At 40.1% G+C, this 19,195-nt stretch overlaps 1 protein-coding gene across 1 annotated transcript in view; it reads right to left on the bottom strand.

Annotated features, from left to right (window-relative positions):
* Positions 1-19,195, bottom strand: part of LOC133654160 (guanine nucleotide-binding protein G(i) subunit alpha-1-like) — a 46,944-nt gene that overhangs the window by 5,625 nt on the left and 22,124 nt on the right. Inside the window, exons 2-8 of the mRNA XM_062054248.1 lie at positions 17,960-18,002; positions 17,446-17,587; positions 14,989-15,146; positions 8,737-8,865; positions 7,923-8,052; positions 5,874-6,027; positions 2,066-2,273 (exon numbers count right to left, since the gene is read on the bottom strand). Of these exons, the coding sequence (XP_061910232.1) occupies positions 2,083-2,273; positions 5,874-6,027; positions 7,923-8,052; positions 8,737-8,865; positions 14,989-15,146; positions 17,446-17,587; positions 17,960-18,002 (947 nt within the window). The 3' untranslated portion in view covers positions 2,066-2,082. The remainder of the gene's footprint in view (positions 1-2,065; positions 2,274-5,873; positions 6,028-7,922; positions 8,053-8,736; positions 8,866-14,988; positions 15,147-17,445; positions 17,588-17,959; positions 18,003-19,195) is intronic.

The following is a 19,195-nucleotide window of genomic DNA, read 5'->3' as shown; positions in this document are numbered from 1 at the left end:
CATGTCAGTCCTGCCCCCTTCTTATTGCATCAGACCATGAGGGTAGTTTTAGCCGTCATGTCCCACCCACTTGTATCTCAACATAATTTTTTGCTTCTGCTCCTCTTTGCTCTTTGACTTGATTCATTTTGTTGTTATGTTTCAGTGTCTCCTATGTTTATATTCAAATAAATGTTATTTAGCTCCCTGCTTGCCTGCTTGACATGTTTCTAGTCTGCTGAATCTCCAACACCTGGCTGTGATAATATTAGTTTGACATCCTGCTCACAGTTGCTCATATAATTATAGCAGAGTGTGGAAAAGAACACTTTAAAAGTAAAGCTATTATTTTTAGGCATTCTAGACTTCATCTTTTCTTGTGCTGTCAAATGATTATTAAAAAAAACCCAGATAAATCAAACGTTTGAATTGTAATTAATCAATCACAATAATAACTTGCTTGCATAATTAAATTTAACTTTAAAGAACGTCTGCAAAGACAACTAACTTCCAACAATCTGGTTGCTAAATATGGGCTCATATTTTGGTCGCTGATAAATACTTGCTCATTATGAGTTCAGCAAAAACAGACTTCTTCTCTGTTCCCCGCTTGTCTTTGTGGAGACAAAGTGCACAGAGAGTCACGGCACACGACAGAGTGATTGTTTTCAAAACAAGGCGCATGTCCTTCACTGTGAGTTCCCTCCCGTCTTAAGGTTTCAACAAAAACACAACTGACTTAATGGATCTCACATTGCGTTGTTTTTACTTGCTTTGGAACGTTGGTCAATACATACTGTAAATACAGTACAAATCAGGTGGTTCAACATCTTTTTTTAATAAGTTAGTCAACTTGCAATGTGTTTGGATACAGAACCAATTGCTACCGTAGGGAAAGGCACAAATTGAAGTCATCTGTTTCACCAAACTGTCACCATTATGAAACCTTTAGTAACTCTAGGTAACACGCTGGATCCGCCCCTTTTTGGATCGAATCAAGGTCCACAGATTGAGAGTGGAAAGCTTTAGCCAACGAGCTAAAAGCCTGAGCTGTCAGCTCGTTGTTCAGCGCAACTCTTGTGGTGCCAGAGTGTGAGTTTTACCAATGTACACTCGCACAGATGCAATAGCTGACATCCGTTACACACACATGTACTATTCAAAGCCACATTATAACAACATGAATTGGCAAACAAGTGTAAAAATAAGTTAACTGTGGTGTAGCAAACATCATATCATACTATTCTTACCTGTTACTGTAACCGTATACAATTGTAAAAAAAATAGGGCGGAAGGTAATAAACAAGAAAAAAAGAGTACACTTTACAGTCTGTTTGTCTTTTAATTCTGATGTTGATTTACAGGCGCTTGAGCAGCCACTGCAATAGTTTTTTTGTGTTCCATTGATTATATGGTCATTGTCTTTGGAATAACTGTGTATTGGCATTACACAAAAAAGTAAAACACAAGTGGAGATTATATTTTTGATGTTATCTTGCAAGACATGCAGATGTTTCACAATACCTGGCATACCTGACAATTTTAATCAACTTTAAATTAAAAAAAACCCTAAGATGACAGAAAGGCTAGCTTAGTGATATATGCCGCTATCACTGCTTTCCTGTCCCTATAATACTTTTGCTGAAATAAAATAAAAAAATAAATAAAAAAAGAAGACCCCAATAATTTGAAACAATGCAATTTTGTTAAAATGTCATTGACAAACATTTTTTTTATGTTTTCCTAAATATACATAATTTATTTGCTCAAAACTTGGTAACAGTATTATCTACAGTCCGATCGGGGTGTATTTTGAAGCAAAATTTGTCACAGTGCACAGCCTCTCCTCACTCATCTTTGCACTGATATACACTTTGACCTGATCACTGACCATATAACAAGCTACGGAGCCTTTTAGATAATCATCCATAGGTCAAGTAAAAGAGCAAGTGCGTCGAAAAATGATTCGGGTGATTACTCTGTGTTGCTACATGATTAATGCGATCATTAATTAACTCAGACCAAAAATGTGTAAAATAAATATAATATATAATCATCCACATAACCAGTTGACTAATAAGCTTACCTTCAGGTCCTAAATCTTTAGTAGAGTCCGATATCCGTCAGGTTGATTTTGATAATAACATCGGTGATAACGTCAAACACAAACTGCACATTCTGGGTGTCTGTGGCACAAGTAAAGTGGGTGTAGATCTCCTTGCTGGCCTTTTTTTTATTCAAGTCTTCAAACTGGCTTTGGATGTACTGCGCTGCATCCTCATACGTGTTTTCACCTATATAAAAAAAAGGCAAGTGTTTATGTCTAAATGATTAAGTAAGAAAGTGAAAACAGCAGCAAAATAGCAAAGAACTGAACAGTGTGGACAGTGAGAACATTTGTCATCATTAAACAGACAAGCAATAACAGGTTAAAGTATATGTTTAGAATGGAGTCTAAAGTGCTGTTGTGGCACCGTGAGCTTTGGTTTGCTTTCTCAAACGTGTTCAACAGCAATAGTACTCACCTGTCAAATGTCAGCCACATACGCATATTGCCGTCCCATTAAAAGGGGTGGGGGTGTTGCACTAATATACAACAAAAACTTTAGCCTTACCTCGGACCTAAATAATAAACAGAACTCATTTGAGGTGCTTACTGTGAGGTTTGTCACACCGCTGCCTCTGCACCTGGCTGTCATCTATCGCCCCCCAGGGCCCTATTCGGACTTTATCAATGAATTTTCAGAGTTCGTTGCTGATCTAGTGACGCACGCCGACAATATAATCATAATGGGAGACTTTAACATCCATATGAATACCCCATCGGACCCACCATGCGTGGCGCTCCAGACTATAATTGATAGCTGTGGTCTTACACAAATAATAAATGAACCCACGCATCGCAACGGTAATACGATAGATCTAGTGCTTGTCAGGGGTGTCACCACCTCTAAAGTTACGATACTCCCGTACACTAAAGTAATGTCCGATCATTACCTTATAAAATTCGAAGTTCTGACTCATTGTCAACAAACTAATAATAATAATAATAACTACTATACTATTAATGCTGCCACAACGACGACTCTTACTGACCTACTGCCTTCGGTAATGGCACCATTCCCAAATTATGTGGGCTCTATTGATAACCTCACTAACAGCTTTAACGACGCCCTGCGTGACACCATTGATAGTGTAGCACCGCTAAAGCTAAAAAGGGCCCCTAAATGGCGTACCCCATGGTTTACAGAAGAAACTAAAGCCCAGAAATTATCATGTAGAAAGCTGGAACGCAAATGGCGTGCGACTAAACTTGAGGTTTTCCATCAAGCATGGAGTGATAGTTTAATAACTTAAAAACTCATGCTTACCTCAGCTAAAGCTAAATATTACTCAAATCTCATCCACCTCAACAAAAATGATCCTAAATTTGTGTTTAGTACAGTAGCATCGCTAACCCAACAAGGGACTCCTCCCAGTAGCTCCACCCACTCAGCAGATGACTTTATGAATTTCTTTAATAAGAAAATTGAAGTCATTAGAAAAGAGATTAAAGACAATGCATCTCAGCTACAACTGGGTTCTATTAACACAGATACGACTGTATATACGACAGACACCGTCCTCCAAAATAGTTTCTCTCTCTTTGATGAAATAACATTGGAGGAATTGTTAAAATGTGTAAATGGGACAAAACAAACAACATGTTTACTTGACCCAATTCCTGGGAAACTTATCAAGGAGCTTTTTGTTTTATTAGGTCCATCAGTGTTAAATATTATAAACTTATCACTTTCCTCTGGTACTGTTCCCCTAGCATTCAAAAAAGCGGTTATTCATCCTCTACTCAAAAGACCTAACATCGATCCTGACCTCATGGTGAACTACCGGCCGGTGTCCCACCTTCCGTTTATCTCGAAAATTCTCAAAAAAATTGTCGCACAGCAGCTAAATGAACACTTAGCGTCTAACAATCTCTGTGAACCTTTTCAATCCGGTTTCAGGGCAAATCACTCTACGGAGACAGCCCTCGCAAAAATGACTAATGATCTATTGCTAACGATGGATTCTGATGCGTCATCTATGTTGCTGCTTCTTGATCTTTGCGCCGCTTTCGATACTGTTGATCATAATATTTTATTAGAGCGTATCAAAACGCGTATTGGGATGTCAGACTTAGCCTTGTCTTGGTTTAACTCTTATCTTACTGACAGGATGCAGTGTGTCTCCCATAACAATGTGACCTCGGACTATGTTAAGGTAACGTGCGGAGTTCCCCAGGGTTCGGTTCTTGGCCCTGCACTCTTTAGTATTTACATGCTGCCGCTAGGTGACATCATACGCAAATACGGTGTTAGCTTTCACTGTTATGCGGATGACACCCAACTCTACATGCCCCTAAAGTTGACCAACACGCCGGATTGTAGTCAGCTGGAGGCGTGTCTTAATGAAATTAAACAATGGATGTCCGCTAACTTTTTGCAACTCAACGTTAAGAAAACGGAAATGCTGATTATCGGTCCTGCTCAACACTGACATCTATTTAACAAGGCGACTCTGTAAAGAATCTGGGTATTATCTTCGACCCAACCCTCTTGTTTGAGTCACACATTAAGAGTGTTACTAAAACGGCCTTCTTTCATCTCCGTAATATCGCTAAACTTCGTTCCATTTTGTCCACAAGCGATGCTGAGATCATTATCCATGCGTTCGTTACATCTCGTCTCGATTACTGTAACGTTTTATTTTCAGGCCTCCCTATGTCTAGCATTAAAAGATTACAGATGGTACAAAATGCAGCTGCTAGACTTTTGACAAAAACAAGAAAGTTTGATCATATTACGCCTATACTGGCTCACTTGCACTGGCTTCCTGTGCACCTAAGATGCGACTTTAAGGTTTTACTACTTACGTATAAAATACTACACGGTCAAGCGCCTGCCTATCTTGCCGATTGTATTGTACCATATGTCCCGGCAAGAAATCTGCGTTCAAAGAACTCCGGCTTATTAGTGATTCCCAGAGCCCCAAAAAAGTCTGCGGGCTCCAATATTATGGAATGCCCTCCCGGTAAAAGTTAGAGATGCTACCTCAGTAGAAGCATTTAAGTCTCATCTTAAAACTCATTTGTATACTCTAGCCTTTAAATAGACTCCCTTTTTAGACCAGTTGATCTGCCGTTTCTTTTCTTTTCTTTTCTACTCTGCTCCGGGGTGGACCCCTAGCCTGTTCATCGGATGGGGACATCTCTACGCTGCTGACCCGTCTCCGCTCGGGATGGTTCCTGCTGGCCCCACTATGGACTGGACTCTCGCTGATGTGTTGGACTTTCACAATATTATGTCAGACCCACTCGACATCCATTGCTTTTGGTCTCCCCTAGAGGGGGGGGGGGGGGGTTACCCACATATGCGGTCCTCTCCAAGGTTTCTCATAGTCAATCACATTGACGTCCCACTGGGGTGAGTTTTCCTTGCCCGTATGTGGGCTCTGTACCGAGGATGTCGTTGTGGCTTGTACAGCCCTTTGAGACACTTGTGATTTAGGGCTATATAAAAAAACATTGATTGATTGATTGATTGAAAGTAACAGACATTTAACATTTGTATCTTATAACCAACCTGCATTTACAAAAACACTTATTAGTAATACTTTTCTAGAAAGACATTTGACAACTATATGGATATATTGTATTCAGTCAGTCAGAGTCAGAACACTCAAAGTCAAGGAAGTTTTGTTCATCGCTACAATATTTGTTGTGCATCCGAGAGAACCATGTTTCAAGATAAGCGCAACTACTTACAATCTGATCGCATCGTTGACAAGTATGACATATCGGTTATGTTTCCCTTTACGTACATTAAGGTTAAACCTGTAGATGCTGTTTGTTTTACCTTTGTACTCGGGGTAGCAAATTGTAAGAGGACTCCTGCCTATCTTCTCCTCAAACAAGTCCTTCTTGTTGAGGAAGAGGATGATAGAGGTTCTCGTAAACCATTTGTTGTTGCAGATGGAGTCAAAGAGCTTCATGCTCTCATGCATGCGGTTCTGAGGAGAGAGACAAAGGCAAAGATAGAGCAACTTGGTTCTTAAACGTCATCATGTTGTACATATACACCACTGACGTGCGGTTAGATTCATACTTGGTGTTTAGCTTTAGTTATATTTAATGTTAATTATTACAATAACAATAAACAAACAATACAAATAGCATTTGTTTTTATCAGGACTTTGTCTACCCTTGATTTAAAAATGGTTGAAATAGCAGGATGAGTAAATGTTTCTGAATAAAGTTAATTTTTATTTTCTTAATTTAAGTGCTGATGGCTAAATTAGAGTGACTAATAGGAGTAGGCTTCATAAACCGATAAGTCGACTAATCGCTAAGATAGTTGATAGTCAGTTAGTCAAAGGCTGCTGCTCGCCTTTTTTAACTGGCACATAAAACATGAGCACATTACCCCCATTTTAGCATCACTTCAATGGCTCGCAGTTTATTTTAGATTTCATTTTTAAGTTTATTGATTGTTTTTAAATCTCTTACGGATTAGCGCCACAATAAATTTTAGACCTTTTAAAAATCTACACACCAACAAGGTCTCTGAGGTCTGCTGATCAATTTCTTCTTTTCATCCCAAAAACCCGGTAAATTGCAGAGGGTATCGTGTGTTTTGAGCTGTGGTTCCAAAATTTTGGAACGATATCCCTCTGGTTATTCGGACATCTCCCTCTTTAATTCATTTTAAATCCCGTCTTAAAACATATTTTTACTCCTTGGCTTTTAAACCAGCTTGAGCGTTGTGCGATCCTAGTAAATGTTCTTTTCTCTTATGTATTTATTCTCCTTTTTAGTTAAATATTTTTACACTTGACTGTTCTTAGTTTTATTCTGCTTTTAAATGTGTTTCAACTACTGTGCAACACTTTGTTAAACTTTCATTATTTTTTTGCAATGTGCTATACAAATAAAGTAGATTGGATTGGATGACTCGTCGACTATAAAAATAGTCCTATGACTGCACTGCAATAACAAGGTAAGGTCGCTTGCGCACTAATCAGAGAGGTCTGGCTCCCAGCGGCCACATCATAGGTTTCCACCCTGTATAGAGCCAAGTGCACTCACAGTAGGGCGCAGTGCACTAAGAGGGAAAGCTTACTTGCGCACTAAAGCAAAGAGGATAGGCTACCGTAGAGTCCATTATAAGCTTCTACCCTATCAGGAAATGTGCATATGCAATGATATATACTACCGTTCAAAAGTTTGGGGTCACATTGAAATGTCCTTATTTTTGAAGGAAAAGCACTGTACTTTTCAATGAAGATCACTTTAAACTAGTCTTAACTTTAAAGAAATACACTCTATACATTGCTAATGTGGTAAATGACTATTCTAGCTGCAAATGTCTGGTTTTTGGTGCAATATCTACATAGGTGTATAGAGGCCCATTTCCAGCAACTATCACTCCAGTGTTCTAATGATACAATGTGTTTGCTCATTGGCTCAGAAGGCTAATTGATGATTAGAAAACCCTTGTGCAATCATGTTCACACATCTGAAAACAGTTTAGCTCGTTATAGAAGCTACAAAACTGCCCTTCCTTTGAGCAGATTGAGTTTCTGGAGCATCACATTTGTGGGGTCAATTAAACGCTCAAAATGGCCAGAAAAAGAGAACTTTCACCTGAAACTCGACAGTCTATTCTTGTTCTTAGAAATGAAGGCTATTCCACAAAATTGTTTGGGTGACCCCAAACTATTGAACGGTAGTGTATATTAATTATTTTTTTAAGTATTGGAACACATTTGTAACACTGTTCAATGAACAAGTGTTCATATTTCTTTATGTTATCATTATTTGTTTTGTTCTATTAACATGCCCCACCTGCCTCCCCTGACCGAACATCCCTGATACATACAAACACCATGAAGACAAACTAACAAACCATCTCTTCATCCTCAGCCAAGACCAAGTCATAGTCATTGAGTGCCACACAGAAAATGATGGCTGTGACTTCCTCAAAGCAATGAATCCACTTCTTCCTCTCTGAGCGCTGACCTCCGACATCAAACATTCTGGACATACAGAAAGCAAAGCTGTATAAATATAATCTTATTTGTAGCTACACCCTTTTATTAGACATTAGCATGGTCTCTTGCCAGCACAACACCTCTGAGACGGACAAAAAATATGTTATTCCAATCAATTTTCTTTGTAATTATTGTTTTTAGGTGGAATACCTGCCAGTTTCCATCCACTTCATTATCAATTGAAAACCCTAGTGGGACATTAATCCATCCATCACACAGAATAAAAAAGACATCTCTTCTCTCTGTCTTTTGAAGATATGCAAATGAAGTATTCAATCATCGTTTGTTACATTAGCATGAAAATCAAAATAATCGAGAAGAAAGCAGCCTCTGTCTTGAAACTAAAGCACTTTGAATTATGACAGTCGCATGTGATCCATCAGCAGTAACATTAATAGAAGTTTGCAGAAGTTAATATATCAGTATTTGGCAGATAACAATCTAAATAGTGAACAACACTAAATGCAGTATAATTTTTTATTGTGTTTGCTGTAGTAAAGCTGACTTTATATATCCCCTGCAAGCTATTTGGAGGCTCCAAACATTAGTGTTTATCTGTAAATCAACAAATCTCAAAGCTGGCCAGTAACCCATCCTCAGGTTGTTTAATAATGGTATTTTTGTGGCACAAACACCCCATCTGTAGTCTTATGTGCAGCTTTTACTAACTTGAAGTAAAGATCTTTGAAGGTGAAGTGAGTTTCCACGATTCCTGTGGTTTTGACACGCGTCCGCAGTACATCTTGCTGGGTCGGGATGTAGTTGGGCTGACAGAGCCTGTCGAAGTCATTCAGATAGCTGCAAAACAGAATATATGGTAAAATAAGATCTCGGGTCAGTCGGCAAGACATGATCAGAGGCCAAAAACATTAAGGCTATGGGTGTATGACACTTAACACCAACAAAACTCTTCTGTGTTGTAACACAGTGTTTTTAGATAAACATTGTTTAATCGATTTAGAGTGCAGCAAAGTTTGGACAAGCACTGTGACCTAACACACAACTCCGAAATGTAATGTTAGCACAGATGCTAGTGTTAAAACAACAGGATATTATGCAACTGTATCAGTAAAAGAACTTGCTGACCTTACCGTGGTATTTTCAGGTTATATTACTACTAGGGATGCCAACACACTGAAAAATAAATAAGGGGCACTTTCTTGGCAGGGTTGGCTGAACCAAATTATCTTTACTCCTACCGGCACAGCAATTTTCTTTTCATGTTTTGCCATTTATTTCTTTTTATTTGTGTGCAACTATTTTTATAACATTTGACTCAAACTTTAATTGTGTTAGATGAATGTTTAGGAATAATACATTTTTTAAACTTTTCCATGTTGATGATCTCATCTTGCTCATTTGGTTTGAAACCGAAATATTCCACAAACGGGACATTTGGCTTTGCAATCATATTTTTTCCTCCTAATTTCTGTTACCTCGGGTTGCTTCTCTCTGACGAGTCGAGACTAGCAAGGCTCTGTCCGTGCATCGTGTGTGTGTAAGCTGATTTCTTGAGACAAAGATTGAACAGTGCATCAGGAAAGTATTCACAGCGCTTCACTTTTTCAACATTTTGTTATGTTACAGCTTTATTCCAAAATGGAATACATTAATTTTTGTCCTCAAAATGTTACACACAATATCCCATAAAGGCAATGTGGAAAAAAAAAAGTTTATTTTTGCAAATTTATAAAAAAAATAAAAAATTAAAAACAATAAAATCACATGTACATAAGTATTCACAGCATTTGCTCAATAATTTGTTGATACACCTTTGTCAGCAATTACAGCCCTAAATATTTTTTAATATATTCCTCTTTGCCCATTCCTCTTTGCAGCGCCTCTCAAGCTCCATCTGATTGGATGGGAAGTGTTGATTTTCATTCAGGATGTCTCTGTACATTGCTGCATTCATCTTAGTCTAGTCAGGTAGGTGACCAAGAACCCGATGGTCACTCTGTCAGAGCTCCAGCATTCCTCTGTGGGGAGAGGAGCACCTTCCAGAGGGACAATAATTTCTGCAGCAACCCACCAATCAGGCCTGTATCGTAGAGTGGCCAGACGGAAGCCATTTCTTAATAAAAGGTTTGCCAGTATGCACCTGAAAGAAATCCAGACCATGACAAACAAAATGTTTTGGTCTGATGAGACAAAGATTGAACTCTTTGGCGTAAGCCAGGCATCTTTTTGGAGGAAACCAGGCCCCACTCATCACCAGGCCAATAAAATCTCTACAGTAAAGAATGGTGGTGGGAGGATAGGGTAGAGGGAAAGCTGACTGCAGCAATGTACAGAGACATATTGGATGAAAACAAATGGTTCTCATCCAACCTGATGCAGCAAAGAGGCAAAACTGCTCAAGGATAGGTGTGACAAGCTTGCGGCATCGTATAAAAAAAGACTGGAGGCTGTAATTTCTGCCAAATGTGCATCAACAAAGTATTGATCAAAAACTGTGAATACTTATGTACACATTATATTTTTAGTTTTTCTATTTTTAATACATTTGCAAAATAAAATATAAATTGTCATTTATTGTCATTGTGTGTAGAATGTTGAGGACAAAATTGCATTGATTCCATTGTGGAATACAACTGTAACATAAAACAATGTAGAAAAAGTGAAGCGCTGTGAATACTTTCCAGAAGCACTGTAGTTGACTGATAAGAAGACACGGACATGACAATTATTGATGACAGCAACATTATCAAGTGTATTCTAATGTATCATTTCATTACAGTGAGACAATCACATTAGAATTAAGCTTCATGTCTGCACCAGTTACCCTTCCTGACACAATCCAGTCTAGGAATTAACCTGCACCCTCCTTATTCTCTCATTGATGAGAGAATACAATTGTAGTACAAAGTGTGTTTCTTTAAGGCTTGATACAGGACAGCGTATTTATATTTTGTTTTTAAAGAGACGGTTTGCTACCCTAATTACTACTGCTCTAATGTATGCTTCAAACAAAATCATCTAATTTAATCACACCTACAACACATTTGGTCGTCTGCAGAGACAAGTAACTTCCAACAATCCGGTTGCTAAGTATGGGCTCATATTTTGGTCGCTGATACCAGTAAATACTTGCTCATTATGAATTCAGCATAAACAGACTTCTTCTCTGTTCCCCGCTTGTCTTTGTGGAGACAAAGTGCACAGAGAGTCACGGCACACGACAGAGTGATTGTTTTGAAAACAAGGCGCATGTCCTCACTGTGAGTTCCCTCCCGTCTTACTGTTTCAACAAAAACACAACTGACTTCATGCCCAATGGATCTCACATTGCTTTGTTTTTACTTGCTTTGGAACGTTGGTCAATACATACTGTAAATACAGTACAACTCTGGTAGTTCAACATCTTTTTTTAATAAATTAGTCAACTTGCAATGCGTTTGGATATAGAACATACTTGCCAACCCTCCCGTTTTTAGCGGGAGAATCCCGGTATTCAGCGCCTCTCCCGACAACCTCCCGACAGAGATTTTCTCCCGACAAACTCCCGGTATTCAGCCGGAGCTGGAGGCCACGCCCCCACCAGCTCAATGCGGACCTGAGACTGAGTGGGGACAGCCTGTTCTCATGTCCGCTTTCCCACAATATAAACAGCTTGCCTAACGAATTCAAACGAATGGAAACAAGAATTTCAGTTCATCCAGGACAGTTCGAAGGGGAAGGTGTATGTTGCCTGTAAATATGTAGAACAGACTTCTCCATTGAACACGGTGGCCGAAATGATATACTCAACATGAACGGAGAAGTTAAACAGGACAATACTGCCATCTAATGGATAGCCACCGGAACACTGAAATTCAAGTATTTCTTTTATGTAAATAAAATAAATATATATATATATATATATATATATATATATATATATATATATATATATATAGCTAGAATTCACTGAAAGTCAAGTATTTCATACATATATATACATATATATATATATACATATATATATATATATATATATATATATATATATATATATATATATATATATATATATATATATATATATATATATATATATATATGAAATACTCGAGTTGGTGAATTCTAGCTGTAAATAACCATGCCCCCAACCACCACCACCCCTCCACCCCCGACCAAGGCCCCCCCCACCCCCTACCCCCCACCCCCCACACCCCGATATTGGAGGTCTCAAGGTTGGCAAGTATGATATAGAACCAATTGCTACCATAGGGAAAGGCCCAAATTGAAGTCATCTGTTCCACCAAACTGTCACCATTATGAAACATTTATCAACTCTAGGTAACCCGCTGGATCTGCCCCTTTTTGGATTGAATCAAGGTCCACAGATTGAGAGTGGAAAGCTTTAGCCAACAAGCTAAACACCTGAGCTGTCAGCTCATTGTTCAGCGCAACTCTTGTGGTGCCAGAGTGTGAGTTTTACCAATGTACTCACGCACAGATGCAATAGCTGACATCCGTTACACACAAATGCACTATTCAAAGCCACATTATAACAATCGTCGTCGGCGGTCACTCGAAACGAGTATGACTGTCCTCCATAGTGGAGGACGCCTGTGCGTGGAATCTTTTAATGTGGGGAGACTGGTGCACGGTCAGCCACCACACAGTCCTTGGCATTGAGCGGGCCAGGGTCCAGTGGCATGGAGACCAAGACGACTGGGGACCCGTCTTTGCTGCAGCCTTCATCCGCCTTCCCAGCCGTTGTGGTGCATTCCGCTGCCGCCATCTTCCGCCTGGTCCACCGTTGAGGCGGTTTTCACTATTCACCCATAGCTGGGGTTATTTACCCATAGCTGGGACAGGGGTTGACTGGGCACCAGGGCATGTCCACACACCGGTGGGCCTGCATGCCCCGTCTCTGGGGCCCCCTGCTGCTCCGAGATCCCGTACAACTTAGCCTGGAACCGCGAGGTTCCAGTTACCGTGTGTGGCCACGAGGAGGCATGTACGAGTCTTGACAATGGAGAGGCTATGTACCGGCTGAGGAGGCTTATGCACTCGGCTCCTCTTTTCGCCCTCTGAGACAGAGGGCTAGCCGGCGGCACTAGCTGAAAGCAATGAGTATCAGGCAGAAGCAGCATGCAGCATAGCAAGCAAAAGCGGCATGCAGCATGCACTAACTACAGGTACTACTACTCCAAGGCTACTGCACTAGACGCATCACATCGCCCTGTGCGATGTTTTCTGCACACACACACTTTATAACATACATTATAACAATATGAATTGGCAAACAAGTGTAAAAATAAGTTAACTGTGGTGTAGCAAACATCAGAAACAATTGTGTCATACTATTCTTACCTGTTACTGGAAACGTATACAATTGTAAAAAGAAGGGCGGAAGGTAATAAACAAGAAAAAGGAGTACACTTTACAGTCCGTTTCTCTTTTAATTCTGATGTTGATTTACAGGCGCTTGAGCAGCCAGTGCAATAGTTTTTTTTTGTGTTCCAATGATTATATGGTCAATGTCTTTGGAATAACTGTGTAGTGGCATTACACAAAAAAGTAAAAGAAAAAGCAAAACACAAGTGGAGATGATATTTTTGATGTTATTTTACAAGACATGCAGATGTTTCACAATACCTGGCATACCTGACAATTTTAAATCAACTTTAAATAAAAAAAAAACCTAAGATGACAAAAAGGCTGGGTTAGTGATATGTGGCGCTATCACTGCTTTCCTGTACCTATAATACTTTTGCTGAAATAAATCCTGATAATTCTGAATCTCAAAGTGATAGGGCTAAGAAACGTAATGCTAAAGTAATGCTGGCCTCTTTGCATTCACACAATAAATTGCTATGTGATAGTTCGACAGCTTTAGGTGCTGCTTTGACTCTGTTCTTGCTCAGGAATGCAATTCTGTGAGCAACAAGCTCACACAGCGACCCTTAAAAAACAAGACACATCTTGCCTCCTTTGGGCCCCAAGTGGAAACACTGCTGCTATTAAAGGGTGATGAGAAGGAAGATACAACATCACAACAACAAAGCACCGAACAAGACTAACATTCCAGAAATGGAAGTGGCTCGTTGTGCAATAAAGAAAGTATTAAACAAAGTGAAGGTTGAGATTAGCCAATATGACAGTTAGCTATCTTTGTGTAACACTGACATATTTTCTTGTTTCTGTTTCATTCCAGCTTTCAACCACATCATGTGACTATAATATAAAACAGGGCTATTTGACTGGTGGCCTGGGGGCCAAATCCGGCCTGAGAATGACACTATAGTAAAAGTGGGAGACAAAAATGTTTGCAGCAAATTCCTAAAAACAGTTCACAGAACTAAAAACGGAGAGTTCTCCTGTTGTACAGAGAAACTTGGACCACTGTAAACACATTGAAAGATTCTTGCATTGACATTTTAACCTGGCTAGCAAACAGAACACTGGGATCCAAACTTGTGATTTACATAACTGAGGCGTTCCTCAAGGCAGGCACCCTTTTAGGTTCTCTCCTTTTTGGCAGGTACAATTTTTTTTCGTAATGTGATTTATGTAACTAAGGTTTTGCTGTAGCTTGTTTACTTCAGATGCAGTCAGTAGTCATTTTCTCAACTTATTTGGTTATACTAGTGGTGTTCCTCAAAGTCTCATTTCAAGTCCTCTCTTTTTCATCATTTGGGCTATTCAACTGGTGGCCCGCCAGTTCGGTTCAAAAACAACATAATTTTGCAGAAGGTACCTAAAAACAGCAGAGAGTTTCTGTAACTCTGACCAATCTATTTACTATTAGTCTTATTTTGTATATTTTTGGAAATATACAAAATAAGACTAATATTGAAGGAAGTCTGGCCCCGTGGTCCTTAGCTTTCTAGAAATGTCGCCCCCAAAACAATCTAGTTTAATATTTCTGGTGTAAGAGGTGCAAGTAGCGCTCATCTGAAGCCGAAAAAAATATGACTGAGTTCTTACTATGCAGCAGAGTCGTTAAGCTGGTACTCTCGGGATCTGTCAAAGCAGGTCTGAACACCGCTATCACTCCACAACCGCTGGATCACGCCGCTGAGCTCTGCTGGCATCACACCTTCCTCTGCTGCACTGGCCAGCACAAACAGCTGACGGGCATCACCCTGGAAAGATACAAGCCTTCATGGCACATTGGATTCTTGGAATGCATGTTTTAAAGGGGAACTGCAATTTTTTTTAAATGTTGCCTATTTTTCACAATCAACATGAAAGACAAGAAGACTGAAGTGTTTTTGTTTTTTTAACGCATTCTAACTCGTAAATAAACGTCAATAAAATTTGTTTAGATTGAAACCAATGGGAGGTCCTCTTTTTCGCCCATAAAGCCCTCTAAAAAAACATCCAAAAAGCGCCAACAATACTACATTTACATTTTGTGACTGCAATTTTAACCAAGTATTAGTGATATTGTTATTATAAGCGCTAACGCAGGCAAAAATTTTTTAGCGGCGTAATGTCACAGAGAACTAACAAGCGAGTTACTGCTTTGTTGACATCATCGGCTGGTGAGCTGCTTTCTCGCCTCAGAGCTCGTGAACATTTATTCTACATCAGATACCCCGCATTCCGCCCGAATTCAGCTGAGATAGGCTCCAGCCCCTCTCCCCGTGACCCCGAAAAGGGACAAGCGGTAGAAAATGGATGGATGGATATCATGCCTCTTACCTGGACTGTAGAAGGATAAGAACATAATCAGACAAAATGGTCAACTTTGGTATCCAATTTAGACCCGGGAATGGCAAGAAAGACCTGAAAAGATGCTTGTCCACCCCACTTTTTTCTTAGTGAGGATTATGAGCCATTCTTCATCTTAACGGCAATATAACAATGTCCTAACAGTTAGCATTCTAGTAACAGCAACTTTGGCATCCAATTTAGACCCGGGAATGGCAAGAAAGACCTGAAAAGACACTTGTCCACCCCATTTTTTCTTATTGAAGATTATGAGCCATTCTTCATCTTCATATAACAACGTCCTAACAGTTGGCATTCTAGTGACAGCAGACATTGTACAGTAAGTGATATGTAGTGATGACTTACTTAGTTCCTCCCATTCCTGTTGGAACTTTGGGCAACGAGTCCCCTCCATTTGTTCCGGTCACTGGCGACCCTTCTTGCTCCATGCCAGCTGACTACATGTCTCTCAGGTCTTCCTTGGCTGTTTGTCTCCACGTCTTCTTTGGCCGTCCTCTCTTCCTCTTTCCCCCTTCTGGCACCTAGTCCATTGCCACACTTGCCGGTCTCTCTCTTGGCAGTCGGAGTACGCGTCCAGCCATTCTCCTTCTCATGTCAGAGACTATGTCAGACAATGGTGCTACCCCTGCCCTTCTCATCACCTCTTCATTGGTGATGTGGTCTTTCCATGAGATCCTCAAGATGTATCTGAGGCACCGTCGGTGGAAGACATCCAGCTTGTTAGTAATGCTTGATGTCTTCATCCACGTCTCACAGGCATAGGTCACTGTAGGGATGACCACTGACATATAGAGGCGCAGCTTTGTGGACGTACTGATAGATTTTGATGACCAGATGTCCCGGAGGCGTTGGAAAACTCCTGCAGCTTTTTCGATTCTGGTCTGTACATTCTTTTCTGCGTCTCCAGTGTTTGAGATGTTGCTTCCAAGATACGTGAAGTTCTCAACGTACTCTATGCCTTGTTCGCCTACGGTGAGCAGTGGAACGTTTTGGTCTTGTGCGACGGTCATGGCCTTGGTCTTCTCTTGGCTTATACGTAGGCCGACTTTTTCCCCTTGCTCATGCAGATTGTTGGTAAATTTTTGGAGCGCAGCGTAGGAATGGCTAAGCAGAGCCAAGTCGTCCGCAAAGTCCATATCTGCCAGTCTGCCCCCTCCCCACTTAATGCAGAGGTTTGCTCCGACGACAGACTTCCTCATGACAAAGTCTATGACAATGATGAACAGTCAGGGAGACAAGATGCAACCCTGTCTTACCTCGGTCACAATGTCAAAGTCGTCGGTTGTGCTGTGTGGTTTTCACTCAACAGGTGGAGTTGTGGTACAGGGCTCTGAAGATGTTGACGTACTTTAATGGTATACCGTATAGCTGGAGGATCTGCCACAGTGATTCCCGGTGGATGCTGTCGTAGTGATGCCGTATGTTTAAAATGATCAAAACACGTACATTTTACATGTTGTGAATGTGCCTGTTACTACATTACATATATACAGGGTGTATATAAAACATTGATGGAGGGGTTTGGATGTTTTAAGCACTTTATAGGCAGAATAGAGCGACTCGTATAGGCTCCATTGTATGCAGACTTTTGATTGCATTTATTTACTAGTTAGAATTCATAAAAAAATAAAAGCATATGTGTGCTTGTCTTACAATATTCCAAAAAAGTGCAGTCCCACTTTAAGTATTTTAGTATTGTTATCTTACCGCCCGGGCATCATCCCCAAACTCTATCTTTAGGCGCCCCATGGCCCGGACAATGGCCATGATGGACTGGATGGTGTTGCTGTAGACTACCACTTTGTACTGACTGCACTCCTCCTCTGAGTAGCCATCTTCGTGAATGATTCTAGCAAACACAGAAAAAAAACAAATCCCAACAAGCTTTCAGAGATTGTATAAATATTTAAAACTGTGACCAACGATTGTACTAATGTGGGACATGTTAGCGATCTGCAACATTTCCTGCAATGCTGTCATTAGAGCTGGAATTTGAGCTCCAGTGACCATGCAGCATGGGTAATGTGGGAAACGGTGGAGTCTATTCATGTCTTGCCAGGCTATGACTGCCCTCTGTGGCCTTTGTTTTGCATGTTGTGCAATATGGGGAGCTTTTTGCTGTGCCCCGATGTACTCTCATTTCCACATAGATGAACCCTGTTTGTGACCATTGACAATAGAGCTCCAAACAGAACTGGCATCAACTTTGTTTCAGGCTTACTTCATCTGCTTCACTAGTGTGCTTTTCCCAGATTCTCCAGCACCTGGAAAGAGGGAAAGGAAAACGATTGTCATAAAACATAGCAATCTACTGTATACATCTGTCACACATCAAGCAATGTACACAATGTTTATGTCAAACCTCCCACTAAAGTGCTATAATGTCATTTGAGTGGCGCCTTAGGTGTTGTGCACAGTCACTTTGTACTGTAGTTACACACTGAGGTAATGTTCTCTCTGGTGGTCAGCTGTTTGGATCAATGAGCACGTTGTCAACAATGAGCTTATGCTGTAAAGATGATCACATAAGGACAAAAGAAACCCCTCAGCCAAACAGAACATATAATTTTGACGAAGTCTCCACTGTAGAAAGAGCTCAATTTGGACGGTTTGCGCAAATGATGTAGACATCGGAGGTGTTGCAATTTTGGGTGGGTGAATCACTTCCCATGAGAGGACTTTTACAGAATTTCAACATTCAAGCTATACAGGATGCATCAGCGGTTTTCTTGCACTGAACGGATAACAGGGATCTCTCAACACCCTTTAAAATAAATCAGTTTGCTTTGACAAAATGCTCAAGTGTAAATCAGCACAGGGTGGTACACTTATTTTCATAAAATAATATAAAATTATAAAATACATTATTATAAAAAACTAACGGGAAGAATATGTCTTATTTCTAATCCTCCAGGCATCAGCAATTCCTCTTTAATATATTTTGTGGAGTCCAAGTTAGTGCGAAAAAAAAAAAAGATAGACATAATATAAGGCTAAAAGTAAAGATTGTTTGTTAATGATGAGACCATTCGACTATGAGTCAGCTGTGTGGACCACGACACTAACAATGGTACATGCAATTGCACCATACACAGAACTTAATTGTTACCACCCAAAAACAAAACTATTATTTACTACCATAGGCAAAAGTGCTTTTTAATGATACAGAGCAGGGCTGTGTGTGTGAATAAACTACGGCTGCAACGATTAATCGATTAATTCAGTTCGAAAAAAGCTTTGATTTATTATCTGTTGCTTCAATTAATCTTCAAAATGAGTGTAACTAATAAGGATTGCCAAAATATGGGCCGCGTGGAGTGCCCGAAACTTTACACGGACATAGCTTCCGCACCCCAGTAGAGTGATAAAACGGAGCCGACATGAAAGCGATGGTGTGTGAATAACGTGATCTGTGAGGCGGCTAACAGCAAAAAGGGTTTTACCCCCACATTGTTAT

Source organism: Entelurus aequoreus, linkage group LG07, assembly GCF_033978785.1.
Source record: "Entelurus aequoreus isolate RoL-2023_Sb linkage group LG07, RoL_Eaeq_v1.1, whole genome shotgun sequence".
Classification (NCBI taxonomy): domain Eukaryota; kingdom Metazoa; phylum Chordata; class Actinopteri; order Syngnathiformes; family Syngnathidae; genus Entelurus; species Entelurus aequoreus.
This window is presented reverse-complemented; position numbering and strand designations above follow the sequence as displayed.